The 22,979-nt window shown below is 41.8% G+C and overlaps 1 protein-coding gene across 1 annotated transcript; it reads right to left on the bottom strand.

Annotated features, from left to right (window-relative positions):
- Nucleotides 1-540: 540 nt before the first annotated feature.
- On the bottom strand, nucleotides 541-19,987 carry sack1e (scaffolding CK1 anchoring protein E). The gene is made up of 13 exons (XM_088938088.1): nucleotides 19,448-19,987; nucleotides 18,428-18,574; nucleotides 13,595-13,719; nucleotides 10,599-11,078; nucleotides 9,964-9,990; nucleotides 8,569-8,610; nucleotides 8,019-8,060; nucleotides 7,841-7,894; nucleotides 7,548-7,589; nucleotides 6,558-6,617; nucleotides 4,181-4,439; nucleotides 3,202-3,405; nucleotides 541-1,478 (listed from the first exon to the last, which is right to left on the bottom strand). The coding sequence occupies exons 1-13, from the start codon at nucleotides 19,913-19,915 to the stop codon at nucleotides 1,278-1,280; spliced, it is 2,151 nt and encodes a 716-aa protein (XP_088794214.1). The 5' UTR covers nucleotides 19,916-19,987; the 3' UTR covers nucleotides 541-1,277.
- Between the last annotated feature and the right edge of the window lie 2,992 nt (nucleotides 19,988-22,979).

Genomic DNA, 22,979 nt, shown 5'->3' with positions numbered 1-22,979 from the left:
AATATTCTATAGAGCCTAAGGTCACTTTGCTTCAGTTTAGTACTTCATAAGGAATAAACTTGCTCGACAGCCATCAAAACTACTTGCAGTGCTATTTTTTTCTGACAGAACTTCAGTGCAAATGTAATGGATATCTATATGAACACTGACTTTTAACACCACTGCAACCTGTGGTCCATTACTTCATTTGTTGCCCAAGACATGATTCCCTTGTAATAATCATCTGATTCAACCTTCCTGATGCTCTACAAAATTTGAAACACTTCAATCAAGTCAGACATGTTTTGCCGTCACTGAAGAGATTGTTCCTGCAATGGGTACTCATAACAACGTCCAAGCAGACTGACTTTCAGTGTTGTTTTTACACACTACTGCAAATGGCTACGAAAAGCTTCTCTGTGTTTCCTAGTCCCATTGACATTGAAGCAGAGGGGACCAGTCATCATCACACAACTGACAGTTCAGTGCTCATCTTGTGCCCAAAGATGGGTTGAGCTGGGATAGAGGAGAGAGTGCAATGTACAGTACAACCCAGGAAAATTACATTTTCACCTCTTTCTTTATTATGAAGCTATAACACATCAGTATATAGATATACAATACATATCCAGGCAATAATAGCTTGAAAATCACATAGAATGGTTAAATGTGTTTTGTAATTTGTAAGCAAAGAAATAATTATGAACAGACATCAATGCGCTCCTTTGTTAACTTTGCTTACTGGCCACATTCATGGTCAATACTGCATGTCTGGCCCATTCAGTAATCATTTATTTGATCGAATTGTGAGCCAAGGGCTGTTGTAAGAAAGAACATATAATTGTAATCTAATGTATAGCTTGGAGACAAGCCTTTTTATTTTTGCTTTTGGGTTTTGTTTCCACAAACAAAAGGTGAAATTCCCAAAACCACCCAAAAATTGATTGGAGCGGTCCGTTACATGCTCTGGATTGCATAATGAATTCCCCTGCAGATTATTTCATTTGGATTCTGTGATGGAGTGTAAATTTAATAAAGAGTCCCACACAGCCCGTTTGTGACCTCAAATAACAAACTGACCCAAATATACAGTATGGTGGCAAAGACTTAATTACAATTTAGTCTAATAAACTATTTGACTCTGCCAGAAGCACAGACTCTGTCAGAACAATGTGCTTGGACAGTTTGAGGTACTGTACTTCATGGTCAAGAACCCAACCCAAGAATGGGTTGCCCCTGTACAGACCCAGGGTCATGAGTTGATTTCTTCCTGTAGCTCAGAAGATCTGTCTGCCTCCTCATTTGACAGTGTCCTGGTCCGCCTGGGCTTTCTTCCAGCCCTGCAAGAAATTGAAGCTCGTGCTCCTGTGCCTGAAGGAAGGCAGGTTGGGAGTGCGAGATTTGGGCAAGGCACTGAGAATCCCATTCTTGGTGTCATCACCCCGCTGTCTCATTATGGCCAGCGCTGGGGTCACCTTCAGGTGGTAGGGGTCATCACGCTGGGAACAGGGCGAGGATCGGTGAGATTAGGCAGGGTTTACATCAGACTGCAGTCCCATTAACAAGAAATCTGTCCTTCAACTTGTCTGGCCTTCTTAAAGTTTTGCAGTGGAGTGATATATATTGTAATGCTTCAGGGTTCAAGTGGGCATCCACACCGCTGCTACATCAGGTTGGCCCCCCACCTTCAAGGACTTGAACCCAGGCCTCTGGCGTCACTCAACAGGGTGGGTGAAGCCAACTTTTCATTAAACACTTTATAACTCTTTCATTACACTTAATTCTTGGGTGTTGTTATTCCTTGTGACATTTCAGGGTATGTACTACATTAATATATATTAATACACTTGTGTTGACAGAATTCATTATAGTGCATAATAAGTGCAAGTCATTATGAGTTTTGTACTAAAATGACAGTACTCATTACAGTAAAACACTCAGACAATGTACTTGTCTGAGTGATGTTTGCATGATCTGCTTGTGTTTTGGAGGATTTTCCTCCACCACCAAGACATGTAACTTAGTTTAATTTGCTCCTTGAAAATAATTATAATAATAATAATAATAATTCCTTACACTTATATAGCACTTTTCTGGACACTCAACTCAAAGCACTTTCCAGGTAGTGGGGACTCCCCTCCACCTGGATGATGCAACGGCAGCCATCGTGCGCCAGAACGCTCCCCACACACCAGCTCTCAGTGGGGAGGAGAACAGAGTGATGAAGCCAAATCATAGATGAGGATTATTAGGAGGCCATGATTGGCAAGGGCCAATGGGAAATTTGGCCAGGACGTCAGGGTTACACCCCTACTCTTTTCGAGAAACACCCTAGGATTTTTAATGACCACAGAGAGTCAGGACCTCGGTTTTACATCTCATCTGAAGGACGGTGCCTTTTTTACAGTATAGTGTCCCCGTCACTATACTGGGGCATTAAGACCCACATAGACAGCAGGGTGAGCGCCCCCTGCTGTCCCCACTAACACCTCTTCCAGCAGCAACCTTAGTTTTTCCCAGGAGTTCTCACATCCAGGTACTGAGCAGGCTCACACCTGCTGAGCTTCAGTGGGCTGCCAGTTGTGAGTTACAGGGTGATATGGCTGCTGGCTAAAATGTCCCCACCCAGGGATCAGTCCCTGGTCCCCATGAGGAAAAAAAAAAACTAGGAGCTCTAACGTATTACTTTCCATCCTACACAGTTGTATTGTGGGTGTCTGAAGACATCCCACTGGGGCAAGTATCATTTAAAGGAATATTATTATTCACAAGGACAGGGGAGCTGTCAGTTGCAGCTCTGAACCTACAGCAGAGCATTTTTTTAGGACCCCCAGATTTATTCTTTTATAAATCCACCCTCCCCTATATACTAAAGCCTGCACCCCAAAATAGCAAAACTGGCAACACAAAAGATTTAAAGTAAAATGACTGTATTCTAAAGAAGTAGAATTATCTATCAATATATTTTACAGGGGAGGTCCCGATTAGACATTTGAAGAGAATTGACACAAAACTATGTCTGCTTCATACTTTAGAGAAAACTAAAGTTATCATAAGTTGCTAAAAATAATGGACAAGTGCGACAATCCACAAACAAGACCATATACTGTCTCAGGCAGTGTAACCAGATGTACCACTGAACCTCACACTCTCTCTTCAAACCATTTTCCTGAAGGAGCATGCAGATAGTCTCTGCCATTCTATTCACTGGCATTGGCTTACCTTGGCTTGTGACAGCCTTAAGCTAGTGGTCTTCTCCAAACCATCCTCAGAGAACTGGCTCAGGTCCCACATGGACTTGCTGGCCCCAGGCACAGCAGTGCGAGCTCCCCTCACAGGCTGGGCCAGGGAACTGCGCCGTGCCTGCAGTCCTTTGAGGATATCGCTGAGAGAACTGGAGGCTCCAGTGTGGGAGGGCTGAGATTTCTGTGACCAACATAAAGAGAAAGAAGAACCTCTAGGTGTTGCCTGCACACAGACACTGTGACAAAGCAATAGTAGTACTTAAACTTAACATGAAATCCAGTTATGAACTCCTTTGGTACGGCCTCCATTAGAACATATCTATGCAATTTTGGTTAAAGAATGGACATTGATATACAGAGCTTTCAAAATAATCACTTGTTTTACAGGCAATGTTGTACACAGAAGTTTCAAGTCTTCAATGTTTTGGCTTGTATAGCTATTTTAATGGTTTTTGATTGAAATATTCAAAATCCTGAAAGTTATTGGCAATGCCAAAAAATAGGAACAGGAATTAATCATTATTTTATACCTGACCAATTTGAAATGGCCAATAGTAATAATATTAATAATTCCTTACACTTATATAGCGCTTTTCTGGACACTCCACTCAAAGCGCTTTACAGGTAATGGGGACTCCGCTCCACCACCACCAATGGTGTCTTTAGAGTTGGCTTGCCGTGAAGATGCCTGTACCCACATGTGGGCTGATGGTCATTTAGAAATGTGGAAGGTCCCTTAATGACATTACAGAAAAACTTGCAATTTCCTGGGAAGTCGCAGAGGTTCTTGTTTTACCAAGAACCATGGCTAACCAATTTCAACCACTGGTGGTGCTAAGGAAATTGTGTCACTAATCACGGTCACTGATGGCCCAAGACTCAAACCGTACACGCCCTCGCAGCTTGAACCACTTTGGAGATGCACACCTCAAACAGAAACACATGCAAAGACTTGCCTTTGATTCGTCAGGCCCAAGAGTCTGCTCTGTCTCTGCCAGTTCAACATTTAGGGCTGTTCCCACCAGTGTGTTTCTTCTGAGCTTGGAGGAGACCTGCCTGAGGCCCGGGACTTCCCCTTCTCTGTGACTGGAGGACCTGGCTCTGAAGTCCTCCCTTGCAGAGACCTCTGTGCTGTGATTGGGCGACTCGCCACTTCGCCCTTCAGATGGGTTGAAGACGTGGGCATTTGCAAGTGGCTCATCCTTGGGCTTGCCGCTAAGAAAGGAAGCACAAATGAGCAGCACTGCCAAAGGGAGGCAGGTTGAAGGTTTGCTTGATATGTAACAGACTGCCTCATGAGATCCAATCCAGCTTTGCTAATTTTCTTAGATGCTATAACTGTTCGTCGTTGCCTGCATCTCACACAGTACAGCTAAAAACAGGGATGTAGATCTTTTTGTTATCAAGCTCTGTGCTGAGGGAAGTCCCCAGCCAATTACATTAAAGACTTTTAAAGACGTTTGTTTAAAAATAACCAATAAGTGCTGAATTGATATTTTTTACTTCTGTGCGTATCTTGAGGTCACATTTGCACAAAGGACCTAAGAAATTCTAATAAGTAGTGCACTGTACTACTAGCTTTTTTAAAATTAAAATACTAGAACCGAGATGTTATTGAACATACAGCACTCACAATTAGTTGAAAAAGTTCTACATACAGTAAATGTATATTGTGATGCCATAATTTCCCCCCATCATTTACAGATGCTTTTGCCCCCACCAAAATGGCCACACAAAAAACAGCTGGCCATCAATTACTGGAACAGGGAACAGCTGCATGCCCTGTTCAAGCGTCGTTGGCCACCCCTTTCGAACCCCCCCCCCCCCCCCTTGAGACAGCCCTGAGAGCACGTCCAGTGTTTTTAACAATTCCAGTTGCTGTCACCAGTGCTGAACGCTCGTTTAGCAAACTGAAATTGATCAAAACGTATCTAAGGTCCACCGTGTCGCAGGAAAGACTGTCAACTCTGGCTTTGCTGTCTGTAGAGAACAGCACCGCAAGGCAGGTGGATTTCAGCGATATCTGCGCTGTGTTTGCTGCGACGAAAGCGCGACGAGTCAAGTTGTAAACTTTTAAATAACTAGTTACTTATTATTGTTATTGTAGAAACCAAGAGATTCGAGCCTAACGTGTCCGTTCGCCAAGCCAGGCTTTATTGTATGCATACAAGGAACCACAATAAGGACTATTGTTATAGTAGTTCAAAGGGGATATGACACTACACAGTTTACAGTACAGTATATACACTTTTCTCCTCCCCCCCATGTCTTTGAGGTACTTTCTCAAGAAACTCAAGGACTCAGAGAGCAATTAAATTAAACATTCCTTCCTTATCAGATAGTTTAGTACAGAAGATGGGAGTTCACATCTCCAACCACTATATTGGTACAGAGTAACAGACAGATTCTGCTAGCGGACTCCATCAGTATCAAGTTCAAGATGTGAGCCCGTTTTAATTCTGCTCTCTTTCTCTGTGTGCACTGGCAAAGGGAGGAGGAAGCCGGGGAAGGAGGCTGGGGGGGGCTTTTGTACTGTTTTTACTTGCACCCAGGCCCAAGTATGGGTTGCGCCAGCCCTGGTCAGAAGTGAGCTGCAGATGCCAACTTTGTAGAAGCAAGGAGAGTGAAAGGAGACTGCAGCTAAATAAGACACTGTGAGATTGTGGTGGGAAACCATCAAGACCAAGGACCGGAGGAGAAACTGAATCGAGGATGGAAACGTACATAAGAAACTTCACTAGGTGTGTGGAAATGTCCTTTTTTGTTTAATACAACAGTGCTCCAGCTAGCAAAAAACTAGAAACACCATGACGTACTGTACAAAGACAGAACTTTTATTGCCCTTTTAATTTAAAGAAAGGGCTATTTCCAAACCAAACTTGTAAGAAAAGCAGAGCAGCAGAGTCTTTTCTATCTGCCTGTCAGTTCTGGAGTGAACACAAACAGTACTCTGTATTTCCTTCAGCATCCCTCCATTTCCTAGGCAACCACACACTTCCCCCCACCCTTTCTGAAGATATTACAACCCTATCTCCAAAGCTGCCAAATGTTGGGCGAGGAAATGGAGACAGATACAATATTTACCTCAATGGAAAGTGACTTCTCAATCACGTCTCTCCACATGGCTAAGTGCACACTTTGAATCCTACTGTTTATATGATTCAAGGTCTCTAATAATGGGACTATCTTCCCCTGCACTGAGTCCCCCTCATGTGCTCTTTGCACCAGATTGTGCAGTTTTTATTGGGGAAATCTTTTCTGTTTCTCTCACACAGCCCCTTCCAACGTCCACTGGGATCCTAACTGGGAGATGGGTTTGTTGCTTTTCCCTACCGTTGAGGTGAGTAACTGCTGCTCCAGGTGGGCGTTTCTGTTCGAGATCGGAGACGTGTACTGGAAGACAAGCAGAAATGTAGAAGAGGAATGAGAGTGATTTCCAGGAAACAATGTCAAACATTTTGGCCTTTTGAGGATTTCTTTTAACTTTGTTCATCACAAACAGAAACACAAACAGCAGGTCTCACTTTAAACAATGGGTGTTTGGCTGCATCCATGTACTGCTTTATATACAACATATCAGCTGTGACAGTAGTGCTTTGGGACTCAACAGTGGCTATGCAATGAGGCCTGATCTCACGGAAGCAGTGCATATCTTCTGAAAAGAAATCAGTGTCTTAAAGACTGCTTTAAGGAAAATGTTAAATCTGCTTTTTAGTTAGTTTTCTGATGGGGAAATGCTTTATTTCTTACAATCAAAAGACACATTTTCCATTTTTCTTTTTATAATCCTTGACATCTGGGACCATCATCCAACAACAACCCAAACTGAACAGACGGACACTCTTCACATGATTCATGATTTACGGTTTATGGTTGTTTGATTCCATGTCTTCTGTTTCAGGCTGAGAGGGGAGATGGGAGCTGGATGACACATTTTAATAGTTAATAAACGAGGGGAAACCATTTGTTCCACCTAGCTCTTTTGGAAGTTAGTAGCTTATTAATTCTAGGATTTCACTTAGCCATTCTTGGAAGAATCCAGGGTATCAGCTTCACCAACAGGTGAGATACCTTGTTCTATACTCACACAACCCTTTGGTGAAGAAGTGCCTCTGGTTCATGATTATTAATCATGCTGAATATGTTCTCTGCATTGTCTTTGTCAGTACTCTTGAGTGAGGATCTTGAGGACACTATCGTGTCAAGTCATTTTCTAATCTCTTTGTCTTTGAGGATTTCAGGACACTATACATTAACATCAGCCCAGGATGACTGGTAGGTTCTCAAGATTTATTTTTTCAAACGAAGAACAAAGTTGCATACCTTTGTGTGCTTTGAAGATTGGAGTCCCATTGATTGTGTCTCCTTAATTGAGAGAAAATAACAAAACTGCCTTAAACTGAATACATTATTCATCTCAATATAACCATGCTGTTACTGCTGACAAAATGAAAACACCTTTCATACAGTGGTCAAGTAAAAGTATCTTGAATATGTTTTACCAAAGCTGAAATTTAGAGGAGGCTTCTGCTCTTGAGATGTATATACAGTAGTTGAAACAACCTTCAGATACTGCTACTAATTCTGAAGAAGAAGAAGAAGTTGAAAGCACCCACCTGTATTTTGGGGGGCTGCTACTCTGTGCTTCAGTCTGAGAATGGAGAGATGCACTGGAAGACACACAGCACTGAATATAAGATCTATGCATCAAGTCCTGTGGGTTTTCAGAAGAATTTTAAAGATTAAACTAAATAAGCTTTGTGGAAAATATTTGATGAAATCTTATTAACGTACTCTATTGCTTTCTGGATTTCAGAATTCTGGGGACCAGTTTTCCTGTCGGAAAAATCAGAAATATTTAAATATGAGAGTCTGCTGAAATTACAGTATTATCATGCAAACAGATGCAGCCCAGTCAGACTGAGGATTTATTCCATCTAGATCATTGAGTAGTAAGTAGATTAATTAATCGTTGGATCTCCCTCAGCCATTTTGTAAAATAAGTCAGGGTATCAGCTTCTCCAACAGGCTGGGTAGTTTGTTCTATACTCCCACCACTCTTTGTGTAAAGAAGTGCTTCCTGTGCCCTCTGCTTCATGATTAACTAATCATTCTAAATACATCCTCTAGGTTGTGTTTGTCAGTTCTCTTGAGGGTTTTGACTACTTATATCAAGCCCCTTCACAATCTTCTTGCCTACAGGACACTGTAGGTTAACATCAGCTGGCACAGATGGTAAAAACCTGTGCTGGAAGACGCACATAAGCTAAACATTGAACTAATCGCAGGATGCTTGTTAATAGTTTTTAGGATTTTATTGTCTAAAAAGCATTAAGTTACATACATTTGTGCATTCTTGACATCTGACTCCTTAGGATCATGTTTCCTAGAAGAGAAATAAAACTAAAAGATTAATTTTTTATATTGTCGGTGTCAATATGAAGACAGGTCAGCTCTCAGTTTGGTAAAAGGATCAACATATTTCTTTCAGTCAAAGCTGGAATTTTTGTTATTCTTTTGCCTTACACAATGGGAGACTCACAATCTCTAATTGTTGTGAAATACTTGCTGAAACACTACCAGTTCAAATGTTATTGAACAGAACTATTTCATTTCCACATCATTCAAGTTGAAGGGCTCCAGACTGCAGAAAACCCTTCCTTTAGCCTGTTTACTGGTAGAGGAGCCCTATGTCGCTCAACACACCAAGGCCAGGCAAAGATTTAAAGGAAAAACAACCAATGTGAAATGCCTTCCTAAACCGTTTTTAAACACTTAGGTCTTGGTTGAACATGTGATACTGGGATCTCATTGTAAGTGCAATTATTTATTTTTTGAGAATCTAATGCATTATGTTTTTTTGTAAACAAGATCGTTGTACTTGGAAATGTAGCTGCATTTGAAATTTAAAATATATTCAAGCATAGCTGTGTATTTAACAATAAACTGAATGTAGACTATTCAGCCACAACACAACATATAAATTATGTAATCTGAAAAGCCAAAAGGTGTTCCTTTGTTAAATGCAATTAAAACAGAAACTCTGTGGGAGTCGGAAAGGTGAATTGAAACTGCCTTATACAAAGAGCACTTATCCCAGAGACAAGATACAGTACTCCTCAGTGAGAATAGACACAGAATTGTTACCTGGAACAGGAGTTTATTACACACACTGGACCTGTGTCCTGTGTCCTGTGAGGCTGCTGATCTAAATCTGTGGTTTGGTCTGAAATGGGGCGATATGTGCTGGAAGACACACAGAGGAACAAAGGTAAACATCAGCACAGGAGGACCTCAGGTGGTCACAGGAAACTTAAAGTGTTTAGAAAACATTAACACGGTCAAATCTTGTAACTGAAAAGAGATTCGTTACATACTTTTCTGTTGTCTGGAGATCTGACTCTATAGTCTCCTTTTTCCTAAAAATACAAAAGTTTTAAGAAAGAAAGAGAAGAACGTTTTAATGTTTTAACTGTGTAAATGATACTATTATTACTAAGAAGCTGCAGTCACTCACTGTAATGGTAAGGTCAACAATTAAAGTTCTGTTATCTTCCATCTCTTTTTACATAGGCAAAATAAATGGGAAAAGGAACTACTGTACAGACAGTGCCCTAAAACATTATAAGAAGGAAAGCCAAGCTTTTCTTTAAGCTTAGTGAATTAACAAAGCACCACAAAGGTGCTGAAATGGACACATTCACAAGCTTTGTAGGAAATATTAAATATAGTTGCTTACATTGGTGCTGCCTGGAGGTCAGGTTTCCTAGATAATAACAAAGAAACTTAAGAGGATTGTGTTTAACAACCATGCAGTTTATGTTACCGGTACAGAATCTGGTGTGCTGGGTTGATTCAACCTGATACTTGTCCTCCAAACCAGATCCTCTGTTTTTTAGCTCACTGACATGGGCAAAACATCTTGAAACATACTGAAAACATACCAATCGAAAGAGCACAGGATAAAGTTTCATTTAGCTTGGTATAGCTTAACCCACAAGGACAATAAATTAAATATTCAAAGCAGATAGGCTCTTAATTCCTCATAGCTTCCTACAGAGGTTTAAGAACTTATCTGTTCCAAATATAGAGCCCTAAGGCTAAATATTTTAATTTAACAATGAGTAAGCTTAAATGTATAAGGTGTCTGCAGGTTTTTTGTTCATTTGGTGACTCCAGCAATCTAAATTGGCTAATTACTGGCTTAACTGTACCAACATCCCACAGCTCTTCAGGTGCTACTGTTTTAAAAAGACCTCGCAAACCTACAGACACACTCCAGAACCAGGATTGGAGACCCCCGAGTTTGAATATCAGAACTAATGTGAACCCACTGCACAGCATATGCAACACAAATTTCTGTTTTGGGCTTACTTGCTTTTATCCAGCTCTGAGGAGAATCTTAAATCCTGCCCTTCTTTACTGGAAGAAAGCTCTTCCCCTACAGGAGCCCGTCTTTCGAAAGACGGAGGGATGTGAACATGCATCCCTTCCCACTCGCTTTCCTTCTGAGATTCCTGCTGGATGATTGGGAATCCATCTGGGAGAAATCCATCCTCCTTCAAAGATTTCACTCCAAGCTCCTCCCAGTTAAGCGGACAGTCTGAACACGGAGAGGTACTGAGGTGACTTAGGTTGTCCAGTCCCAGAAGTGTGGCATGATCAAAGGCTTTGTATTCAGGGTATGGGAAAGGGCCTTCAGGTTTGTTTGGTTGTTCACCAATCTCCCAGTCACTGGCCAAGGGCAGTGATGATGCGTACAATGTCCGGAACTCATTGTCAAACGACTCCACCACCTCTCCATTCAACACTGTCACCAGCTGTCGGTGTAGATGGGCGTCTGTCCATGTCAGACTAGGAGACAGAAACACAGGAAAGGGGTCAGTGTAGAGAAAGAGGGCTACACTAGGAGATGGGAACTAGTGCAGCTGCTTCATTCAGGTTCACTCAATCCTTAATTATATCAAGAGACATGGTCTAATCCATTATGATAAGATTAATAAGAAAGGAAAATAGCTCAAACTGGGAAATGGGCAACACAGGATGTGGTCCTCTGCTCCAAGTGACATGAGTGAAACTACCCAGCCATGGGATGGAAGAAGATTCCCTGGAACCTTTCAGGCAGGAGCACCATGAAGTTCTAGGATCCACTGTCTATTATTAATTTCTTTGAATACATTTAGCAGTTTCTGGGCACCTTTACCTTGGCTTTACTCTAGTCTGTGCATTCCTGCAGCTTCAAGATCTGCACTTTACTACACTGCACCTCAATGTAAAATACGTTGGTGTCCTTGAGTAAACATGGCACTGAAGCTTGTATCATTTCGCAGCATGGTTTTCCTTAGGTCCAGTAAAGTAAAACACAGTAAAGCAAACCACTCTGTCCTCCTGAGTGACTCATCTAACTAGCACAAGTGAGGGCATTCAAGGCTGGGTCATGTCACTAGCTGTCTGACCGGCCTCTCTAAGCTCTAAGCAACACTGACACCTGGGCATCCTGGGAACCTGCAGGTTGGCGGTGCTGTCAGTGAGAGACGCATCTCTTCCCCCAATCCAACCGTACCAGGTAGTGTCACCTGTGATGTGTTAGAAGACAAGTGGCTTGAAGGTGTGTGGGTCAGAAGAGCTTATATCCCTGTGAGCCGAAACATGAAACATACTCAGTTTACTATTCCAAACTAGGTGCATATAAAAACGCCTTTCATCAATTTTCTAAATTGCTCTATCCAGTACAGTGCTGCTGAGGAGATAGGTGAACCTGGCAAGTAACAGGCATAAGGCAGGACACACCCTGGAAGGGAAGCCAGTCCATTGCAGGACAGACACACATACACAAGCGCACACACTCACTCCAGGGCCAGTTTTCCCAGAACCCAATTAAACGACCAGTATGTGTCAGGGCTGTGGAGGAAACCCACACAAACATGGGGAGAACTTACAAACCCCACACAGACAGCACTTCAAGAATTGAATCCAGGGCCCCACCTCTGAGAGGTACAGTAACTATGCTAACCACTGTGCCACTGTCCTGCTCCGACACATAGCTTACAAATCAGAAGTAAAAAATAAAGAACTATGGTAAAACCAGTGCAAAGTGGAAAAATGAAAATGAAATTTTACCAAGGTAAACTATAATATGGGTTGCTAATTTATAATCGTTCTCATGATTTTTACTATACAAATGTCAATGGTCTGTAACTATTCAGTAGACCAATAAGCTGGGGCTTAAATAAAGTATGTAGGAATACCCATGATCATAAAGAGCAGGTGAAAAGTGATGTCTATCTGAATGCTGTATCTTTCTCTGCCCTTCCAAGTCCTTGTATAATGAGAGTGTTCTGCTTTCTTGCATATGGTATACAGTAGACTGAGAATGAGGAATTTAATCTGAGTATATGAGATCCTAACAGGATACAATACTCTAAAAAGTATTGGGCCAGCAGTTATTGTGACGTTAACAAACAATTTGCATTTGAATGGCAACATTTTTTCCACATAAGCCAACTTGACGTTTCTGTAAACATTGTTCTGCTTCTGCCATCACTCGTTACAGTGTGTCATGATCGGCATCCCTCCTCTACAGGGCGCTCCGACCCTTTTGTGTTTTTCATTATCACGTTCACCTGCCCCCTGTTCACTCCGGAAGCTCGGGACTGCATTGGAAGACTGACGCCCAGAGGCCCACCTAGCATCAAGTCGCCCGACGTCTATAGCTTGAGGGCTTAGGCTTCCGATCGGCATCCTGACCAAGGTGACCAAGCTTCCATTCCTGACTGTGTTTTCCCCGTAGCCCTTTTCCAGTCACTTCCGGATTATACCGCCTGCACAGGGTCTTAAACTGCGCACTACACGGGAGTCAGGACCGGCTTCCATTACACAGTGCAGGTGAGTGAGCCAGTTCCACAGGTGGCCAAGAGTGTCCTGGATATGATACTGCTACCATCATTGGTCATAAATAAGCCGTTGGTCTTTAGAGCACATCTGAATATTTGGATTTTTGACACTGCACATAGGGTTAACCCGGCGGATTATTCCACGTTCAGTTGCAAGACAAGTAACAGAGTCGCAATTGTAAACCATAAAGGAAATAACTTTTTGGGAGAAGAAGAGGAAATTCTTCTTTATTCAAAGACATCTATATGTCTGGAACTAGCTTCCCTACCAGATGCTTGAAGCCCAAACTCTAGGTAAATTAAAGAAACAACCGGAAAAAAAATTATTAAACTACAAAACAACCAAGATTAGGCAAATGGCTTCCTCTCATTTATAACCTTTCTTATGTTCTTATCTTTCTTTGATTCACCTGCAAAAATTATTCTGCGCTATGTTTCTTCCCCTGAGGGCTAGATCCATGCCACTTTTAGTTTTACCTGTAACTTCCTAGGACTACAGTCTCCAAATCCACCAAGATGAAGTTGTCTTTCAGTTCCCCTGTGACCACCTTCCCATCCCGCGAGCAGAATGTGTTGCCTCCCAAGACACGCACCCTCATGTTCTGTGAAGAGGAGAGAAGGAACAAGAAAAACAAGTGAGATGCTCTGGCAGCCGAGGCAGTCGTGGCACTGTCCCAATTGCAGTGTATAAATATCAGATCGTCTCTGTGAAGTGGATTCAGTGACATTGTTCCTGTGAGCATGTTACTTATCATGGTAGACGGGGTTACAGTTCCTTAAAAGAGGAGGGGGTCCAATGCTAGCCAGTGTGTTAAGATATAAGTGAGATTAAGCATGATCATCTTTACATTGATAAACATTACATCAAAAGTACTTTAATTCCAACTTTGCAAAAATATATTTTCGAGGAGAACATTTGGACTTCTGGAAATGAATTTATTCTTTCATCTTAAGGACTTTACAGCAGGCTGCCAGATGAATGCACTGCAGTTGCAGCCAACGTGCCACTAGAGGCCACCAAAGGGCAACTGTAAATAGACACAGTAGGTGATAATTTCTTTATTGATTCAAAGTGTTTTTGTGCACATGCTCACATGGATTTCATTAGAGGTTTGTTTGGTATAAAAGAGCATGCACAAGGGCAGTCTGGTTTTCTTTTTGTAAGATGTTGAGTATGGAAGAGCCTGCAAGCACAGCCTTCTTGTTTTTGCTTCAGAGGCTATGTATTTTTTTATGGTGCAGGTTATTGGAGTTGCTCTGGTTGAGAGCAGAGTGTCACAGGCTGCTAGAGATCACAAGAGGACTTTATTTCAGATAGAAATTCAGATTGTTTCAAATCTTAAAGACTTGCATCATTCCCTCCTCCCTGCAGGAGATGGTATATTGTGAATGTAGTTAAACCTGTTGTACATTTTTGAGGTCATGCTGCCAAACACATTCCTTTCATAGAGAGCGGTATTCGCCTTGATGAAAATAAAATTTTCTGCTGCAAAAATGTCAATGTGGGTGTATCGGGTTTGGTCTTTGTAAGTCTGTCTAGCTGTCATTTCTTTGGGATTATGGTCAGAGCTATTGTTCTATCTTGTTTCTGTTTGTGTTTGGCGAATCAACTGAAAGGAATTCATGCATTGCTCTGGTGCATAAGAACGGCTTGCAGACAAAGACAAAAATACTTCAGCACCTTGGAAAAATATAAAAAAGTGCACGCAAGTGTGTGTTGTGATTGAATAAGGCTGCTGTGTTTGCAGGAAAACAGGGAAACTGCACTTCTATTTGCAAACAAAAATAAAAATACAACAATTAGATATGAGTCCTGCCATGTGTGTGTGTTCACAGCACCTCTCCTGTCAGTTTCTTATTCTTCGGTGGATGCTGCTTTAATTTCCAGTGTTACTTTCTGTTACATCTGCTTTCAAATCAACCAACACCATATTTATGGGACTCCAATCAGAAGACTGATCTTGGCCATCTTTGGTGTGATGATGACATCCGTGTAATCTTTTTGTTTTTAAAAAACAACCTTAACCTCACTCTCTGCTCAGGATTCTCATCCTGCTGAAATACAAAGTCCTACAAATGTCTGAGCATGAAGTATCATATGAGCTAGTAAAATACGCTGGATGTTTGCAGCTTTCCTTGCTCCACATGTGATGCACACTTCACAGTGGACACAGTCACAGGTGCTGAAGGGCAGAGCCAAATGCCATGTCTCACACTGAGCACAGTCAGTAGCTCCTTTTCCTCCATAAATGTGCTGGTAGTTGTTGTGGGGAAAACGCATTTTTTGCTTGTTATGCCCTCAAAATGTAAAAAAGTACTGCGAATGAGTGCATGGGCGTTCTGCAAGCACATACTTAAGGAAGAAGAGGGTTAAGATGAATTTTGTATGGGCTTTGTGACATCAGCAGCATTTCAATATAATACCGAATCAGGCAACTTTCATTTTTACTCAAACCATATTGAATGAAGATTGATCATGTTTGTATTTAGCTGTTCAATAATTCTCAGAATATGCCGTATGTTGTTGCTATTGTAACAAGATCACCTTTCTATTTATTCCAAAGACATTAGTCTGTATTTTTTAAGAAGACCACAAATTTCTGCCTTTGCCTGTATGCGGTATGTTAAAAATATCCCAGCTTGCCACCACCCTGTAATGGGTAATGATGGCTCACTTCTTCAGTTTCTTTGGGGTGTGCTCTGTTTTTTGTTATCTTTAAGCAAAAAGTTCAGGTTAAACAGAGCCACGTATAGACTGAATCCAAGGACATAGATATAGGGTCAATACCTCAGAGTGCAAAAAAACAACAAGCACTAACTGTGTACAGAATCAGGCTATTGAGTGAGATAAAAACTGGAATGTCCACAATAGCTGAGTGACCTTATTCAGGAGAAGTGAAACGAAACGCTTTATCACACACAACAATATGAGCCTTTCGCAGGAACCCCACAAGAGGAAACAGAAGAAAAATCTCTTTTTCTTTCACTCTGCTTCACTGCCAAAATATGCTTCTCAGCTGTCCTGTGTTTCCTGTGTGCTCACTTAACTGCTGCTTAGTGTCATAGAAAACCCTAGAAAAACCATAGAACCATAGAAAAAATTCATGGGAAAACATTTTTTTTTTCATTGTCGCCTCCATTTATGTACACTACTTATTTGTTTGGAATTTCTAATTGTTTCAGAATTTTGTGAGGGATATTGAATGTCTGATCCAGATTTTATATGCCATATTCTGACTATTCTGCACTGAATTGTTCTCCTTTAATTAACTGTATCGCAGGACTCTTGTGCCATTTTTACTGCTTCTTTGTTTTTCCTTGAAAACAGCTCAGTTTATTTAAACTCCTACTTTTATTGCCATTATTTATAAAGCACATTTCACAATGTACTTACAAGCTGCGGTGCAAATCAAAAACCATAAACTTTTATAAAAAGGTTCTTAAAAAGGAGCACAGATTAAATACGATAAGCATGTGACGAAACCTGTGACCACAGTAATCAAAAGAAACACCAACACAAAAAAGGATTTTGTAAAAAGGTGTTTCGCTAACAAAATCACTTGAAAAGTTTTACAGATAAAAACACAAATTAAAATGAGTTTGTAAGATAAATGCAAACGTTTCAGCATGTAGGAATCTTTTTAAAGGTGGTGTAGAAAGGAGCTCCACATCTGTGGTCTGTGAAACTATAAAACTGAAGGTCCAGTCTTCTTATTTTAAACCCTGGGCATGTTAAACTCTGTGAATCTCAGGTTTAGAGCAGGAGCACTAATCTTAAATAGTGAGGAGCTAAACCATTAAAAGCTTCATATCTTAGTAATAACTATATAACCAGAAGCCAAAACATGTGCTTTATGCATGCAAGAATCAGCCCTTAGTAACAAGCTGGTAGCCAGTTCTGAATGTGTCGCTGTCTTGTAAGGACCTTATCTGTTGCACCAATGAGCAGAGCATTATAGCAATTGACTCTTGATTAAATAAAAACATGGCAAAGCTTTTCAGTTCCGGTTAAAGACAGGAATGGTTTTACATAGGCAACATTACGTAAATTGAATAAAGATGCCTTTGCAACATCTAGTTGAGTCCAGGTTTTTAAGGGACATAGGAGAGTTAATTCCCTTAGCATTAATAAATGTAGTTTATATCGAAAGTTCAGGGGAGAGGACAACAGTCAAATTCAGTATTGGTGTCAGTAATATGTTATCAGTTTGGTGTCATTTCCTTCTCTAAAACACTATAAATACTGGATGTACTGTAATCCCCTTCTCTCCCTCCCATACTGTACGTTTTTCTGCACTTCCACCACATCTCCCCCTCTGTTGCTGCCCCCTGGTCACTCCTCACTCTGGGGGTCTCATCCTTCTTGTCCCCTAGCCAGGAGGTCAGCTCTCCCCCAAGTGGGTTAAGCAAAATTATATTTCCTAGAGCCCTCCATAATCCTTAATTATTGGGTTTTTGTAATTCCTAGTGAACTAGTACTAGTGATGTGTTTTGCCATAAAACCAAAGTGAAAAGGTTAATAAAGCTCATTAGCAACCAATGATACTAGTGCTGATTACTCAGTTGATGAGTGCACAAAACTTCCTATGATCACCAACTTCCTATGTAAATCCATTGTTGTTTTTCTTGTAGTCAAATAATATTTTGTTAGAGGGCTCCTACAACGCACTTCCATCACTGTCTGCCTGTTTTGGGTATGATGACTAATACAATAAGTGTGTTTGTGTATGAGGATAGTTCTGCTGGCTCCCAGATGGGTAACACCCATACAGAGAGCTGATAGCAGAAACTATAACTCAGATAAAGCTGTGATGAATCTGGGTTTTTCAATGTGTAGGCTGTTTAATGGATTCTCCACATAAGAGTGTTCAGCCAGCTTGCTTTGAAATGGATGTCCACCGCTGTCCACTCAACATCCAACCTTGAGGCTGGTTATCATGGAGACATTACAGTATCATTGGTGTGACCTGGTACCAAGTGAGAAATGATGTAATTTAACAGAAGTTCAGGATGATGTAAAATCATACGTACAGTATAAATACTCCCTGGCTGCCCTAAACTGAGCAAATCTTTTCTAGAGTCTGTCCCTTCGCCCCAACTTCACCCTTGCAGCTGCCCCCCTAGTTCATTCCTCAGACGTTAGTGGGTTCAGCTCTGATCTTCACTGTCATTTCCTCAGCCAGTTAATGTCAAAGTAAAAAGTACTCTGTACCAGCTCATTTTCTCATTATTAGAATCAGGCCAAACTATATAACTGGCAGTTCCTGCAATGGCAGATAGAAACCAGGGTCTTTCCCGAGAAGGTGTTACCTGGTGTTTTAGCCTGCAAAGCGTGCAGTGCCCCAGCGCTCCTCTCCGGTTCAGGATGATGTACACCGGAGTGCCGCGATCTGCGGCACCCAGCAGGTCGGCGATCACAACATTGTCTGTCAGTTTGTCCGTCACCACCGCGACTACCTGGCAACCAAAACACATCAGTCTTCCCACACGTGAGGGGATTAGGGGGGGTAAGGGACTGGTAAATTCCCTTTCAGTACCTAGCAGCTGAAATAGCCTGCCTTTAGGAGCAAAGCTATAGAGCTATTTTAAAAAACAAAAGCAAGATGCCCTTCCTGTACCAAATAATTTTAACAATATTATATGCCTTTGTAGGTGATCTGTGCCAAAGGGTTTTACTATCCCTCTAACAAGCACTAACAAGATACTGCCTATTGGACCTCAGGGTTATACTGTATGTCACAACTGTAAAAAACTCAAAGTGAGTAAGTGCAGAGTCACAGGCTTGAACCAGGAACCTCCTGGTAACAAGCCCTTTATCTGGATCATCCTCCACTTCCACCAGAAAATTGCAATACACACAAAGGATCTCATGCCAGACACAGAAGATCACCAATATCACGCAAACTATAACAGCCGCCTTTCGGAGCAAGAATTCTTAAACAGCAGGCGTAAAACATAAATTACAGACTCTGTATTTTTTTTTATTCATCCTCTTGCTTTGCATTTTAAATTTCTTTCTATTTATGTGATTTATTTTTTAGATATTGTTTGGGTTGCGATCAAAGGATGAAAGATAGCACCTTGTAATATTGCTATATTGGCTTGCTATGCTATGTTGCTATGTTGGCTTGTTGCAATGATGAAATGAATCTCAGACACAGCAGCAGCTGGTAGAAGCCACCTCTGAGGTGACAGACGAGTAACCCGGGTCAAGGTCACCCGTGTGATGAGCTGATCCAGTGTTTTTCATGCACACTCTTGGATCGGGGCTTCAGTATCAGCATGTCCTTTTGGTGACTGCCAGCAGCAATGGGAAAAACCCAGCCCTACCTTGCTGGCTCCTTGGATCAGCTTCCTCACCACCTCTCGGATTTGCGGTGCTCCCTGAGTGGGCGGGCTCGTGTAGACTGTCGCCCGGGCGATCCCTTTCCAACTCCCATTTTCCGGCCAGCCCATCTCTAGGCTGGGAGCCGGGACGTCCGTGTGCTGAGGCCAGTAACTGACGGAGAACTCCCGCCAGGCCGAGTCCTCGCCCCCCTCGCCCCCCTCGTTCTCCAGCTGCACCTCACTGTGCCCGTAGTCCTGGGCCCAGCCGTCGATCTGGGCCACCTCCTCCGGGGAGAGGAACGGGCCGAGCCTCTCCAGGCTGAGCATCGTGTGGAAGGCTCCCGGCCCGGCGCTCAGTAGCGACTCCAGCGCCCGGCGCTCCGGCTCGCTGTAATGGAACTCCGGACTGGACTCCGTGATCGGGAGGAACTCCGCATCCTCGTTCAAGCTCTGCTCCTGGGAATTAGACATGCCGTTCGCGGACAGGACGATCGGAAAAATTTCAGCTGAAACTCCTAGAGGGATTTCTCTTCGGACCACCCTAGGCAATGAAAATGGTTATTCGAGGGCTTCCTGATAATGAGAACAATGATCTTCTCTGTCGCTTGTGACTGAACCAAAAATCACTGTACTTTCCCAATCATGGATATAATAATAGGCTCCTCACTTTGATACTGGCGAAATCCATTGGGAAACTGGATCTCCTTACTCCTTACAAACAATTTGTAGAGTGGATTGAAAGAGGCTGCTCTTGTTGTAGCAGCTACGTCAGAGGTGTAAAATGTATCTCTCTTAACGCACAGAGTGATGGCAAGAGCAGTGAGGAACAGGTAGCATTCAAGCACACAGGTGGACCTAGGGCTGCCCTGTAAGAGAAGCAGAGCATGAAAATTAGCAATAGTGGAGGAGACTCCCTCTGTCTTGGGGCGTAGCCAAGAGTAATCCGGCCCCTGGGCAGGGTGAGACACCTACCCACCAGTCATCAGGCTACAGTCTGGCACAACACACGTACTGCGGAATAACAATATGTTTATGCAAATCCATTGTAAACGTGCAGTGTATGTGTGTTTTGCATGAAACCGTAACCACCAAGTGAAGGGCTCACTCAGTTGTTGTTTGTACAATGTGCAAACAACTTTATATTTTTTTCAGAAGGCTGGATTTCTAAAGCATCAAAATCAGCTATTAAATAACTTGAGAATTCGAGAGCGGGACGAAAGGGGCTGTCAGAGAACCAGAAAATTAAATAAGCAGAACTCTAGAGTTGCTGGAAAGTCCTTGAGAGAAAATAGTTGCCTTCAGTTCATTTCATTTACTTATTTGATGGGAGAGTCCTGTCAGAGGGTACCTGTCATACAGTGACAAGAGGAGATGATTTAGACAGAGTTCACCTCTGCTCTGGTTATCTTTGTATCATGAATTCCTGGAAATTCAGCCCCAAACCATTGGTGCTCTTTCGAGACATGAAAGAACTGGAATTATAGTGTTAAATAGCATTGAATGAACCATTTAGAGACAGCATTAACGCTAATGACAATTCAGAATAAACACTGAATTGTGGTGGCATTGTGTCAGACTACATACTGTAGAATCACCTGGGCACAGCACCAACAACAACAACCACACTGTAGGCAAGTGCAGGCTGTCATACAGTTCTATTACATTCTTAGAAAATGGAAGACTAAAATGTATTTCTTTTTGGAAACCTTCAGTCCAATCAGAATTGTCTATCAAACAGCAAGCCAAGGCATGATAAATACCACCACTGACAATTAGTGACAATTAGACAATAGGTACTCACGTTCTATTCTCTCAAATATGAAACTTTATCGATAGATAGCAATGGTGCAGAGACATCCACTGAAGACAAAAAGATATCAATTTACTGGCACAAGGCCATCATGTAGGCTCAGTCATAATCACAAAACAAATCAATCCTTACGTCAAGGAAAATGATGATGGAGTCACAGTAACCTTATGTGAAGCATAAAAACAAAAATGTCAGGCAGACTAAAAGCCTTCCTTTGGAATTTATACCATTAGCAGTTTTCAAATGCAGAAGACACAAGTTGCTTTATTGTATACAAGCCTCTGCGTTATTCTTTTCTGCAGGATTTAACCTTCTGTGGGGGCTGTGGATTAATTCGCTATTACCACTTTGTGTGTGGAGCAACTGTGTATACAGTATATATACTTTTAAATGATTTCTATTCAGCCTTGGTGTTATAAAGTCATAAAAACGGTATTGATAATGCACATGACTTCTACAAATGCTTTTCCTACGTCCACAACTGTTATTAACAATATAACATTTTATACTATTTTAATGAATACAATATAACATTTATATTATTATTTTGTATCGTGAAAATGAAAAGCATGGTTTTGATGCCAACAAATCTGATAAAAGTATTTACAAAAAAACCCGATTATGTATAAAATGGAATTACAGTTGCAGTAAATGATTGGAAAAGCTCTTTTGCTGTAAGTGTGTTACAGCAGGTGAGCAGAGTGTGTTCTCAATTGCAGTTAAAACTGGAAATGTCACAAGAACATAAGAAAGAGAAGAGGCACATCTAGTCCAAATGGTAGTTAATAGTGTTACAAGGATCTCATATGGTCATTTCTTGAAAGAAGCCAGGGAATGTGATTCAAAAACATGACAGAGACTGACTGGCACTTGAACACCAGCAGCAGGTACAAAACTAATTCAGTCCCTCACCCTGAGCAGCAGCTCTCCCAAAGAGATCTCATCTGTCACCGACAAACACGTTCCCTCTCTGTCCTGCCTTCCTGCTCTTGCACCTCCATCTCTTCGAACCACATTCCTACTCTCCTCTCCATTTTCCCTGTCATTTTTCAGTCCCTCTTTGCTATTTTCAGTTCATTCTCTATATTTTTTTTAATTTTCTCACCTCTGAGTACTTCGGGTTTTCTGTGAAGAAGAAAGATCAGCAGCCAGTATTCGCCTGCATCACTGGCTCTCAGACACTATGTATTCCAGAGCATTCTCTGAATGCATTGTTACTCCTTTTTCATTTTCTTTTTGATATTCTAATTCCAGGCTCTTCCCAGGATTGTATTTCATTTATTCTGCTTTGTTGCCTTTGGAGCCACTGTCTTTCACCACCGAATATGGAATCACATGGTGCTCCAGTTCTCGGCGATCCAGAAGAACAGGTTCGCCTGCTGAAATATCGAAAGAGGTTCCAAAGAGCAGAGCCAACCCTGGGGCACTTCAATAAAAGAGAAATGTGACATTTGTGCTCAATTGTCTTTTCCTTTCAGCCTCCAGAACTGAAATCTGAAAGTCTGCCAGTGTGTAAACTCATCAGGCTCATAGCGCTGAAAAAGCTGAGACACAGATGTGTGCACTGCAGAGGGAAATTGCTATTCTGATCTTTCAACCTTTTCTAGTTTCCCCGGTTCTATATATTTAGGTAAATTTATTGCGAGTGGGCCCACATGTGAAGTATGGTAAGAATTTCACCTCTGCAATACACACTGCCCTGAACTTATGCAATCTTTGATTGTC

This window comes from Atractosteus spatula, chromosome 20 (genome assembly GCF_055471065.1).
Source record: "Atractosteus spatula isolate fAtrSpa1 chromosome 20, fAtrSpa1.hap1, whole genome shotgun sequence".
Classification (NCBI taxonomy): Eukaryota; Metazoa; Chordata; class Actinopteri; order Semionotiformes; family Lepisosteidae; genus Atractosteus; species Atractosteus spatula.
The sequence above is the reverse complement of the archived record's forward strand: the minus strand, read 5'-3'. Positions and strand labels throughout refer to the sequence as shown.

Bases quoted from the DNA above. Each gene is read 5' to 3' on its own strand.
- sack1e (XM_088938088.1), bottom strand. From the start codon at position 19,915: ATGTCTAATTCCCAGGAGCAGAGCTTGAACGAGGATGCGGAGTTCCTC. The intron at 7,590-7,840 runs GTGGGTGCTTTC...CTCTCAATTAAG, and splicing joins AGCAGCCCCCCAAAATACAG to GAGACACAATCAATGGGACT. The intron at 4,440-6,557 runs GTAGGGAAAAGC...TTCCTTTCTTAG, and splicing joins AGCAGTTACTCACCTCAACG to CGGCAAGCCCAAGGATGAGC.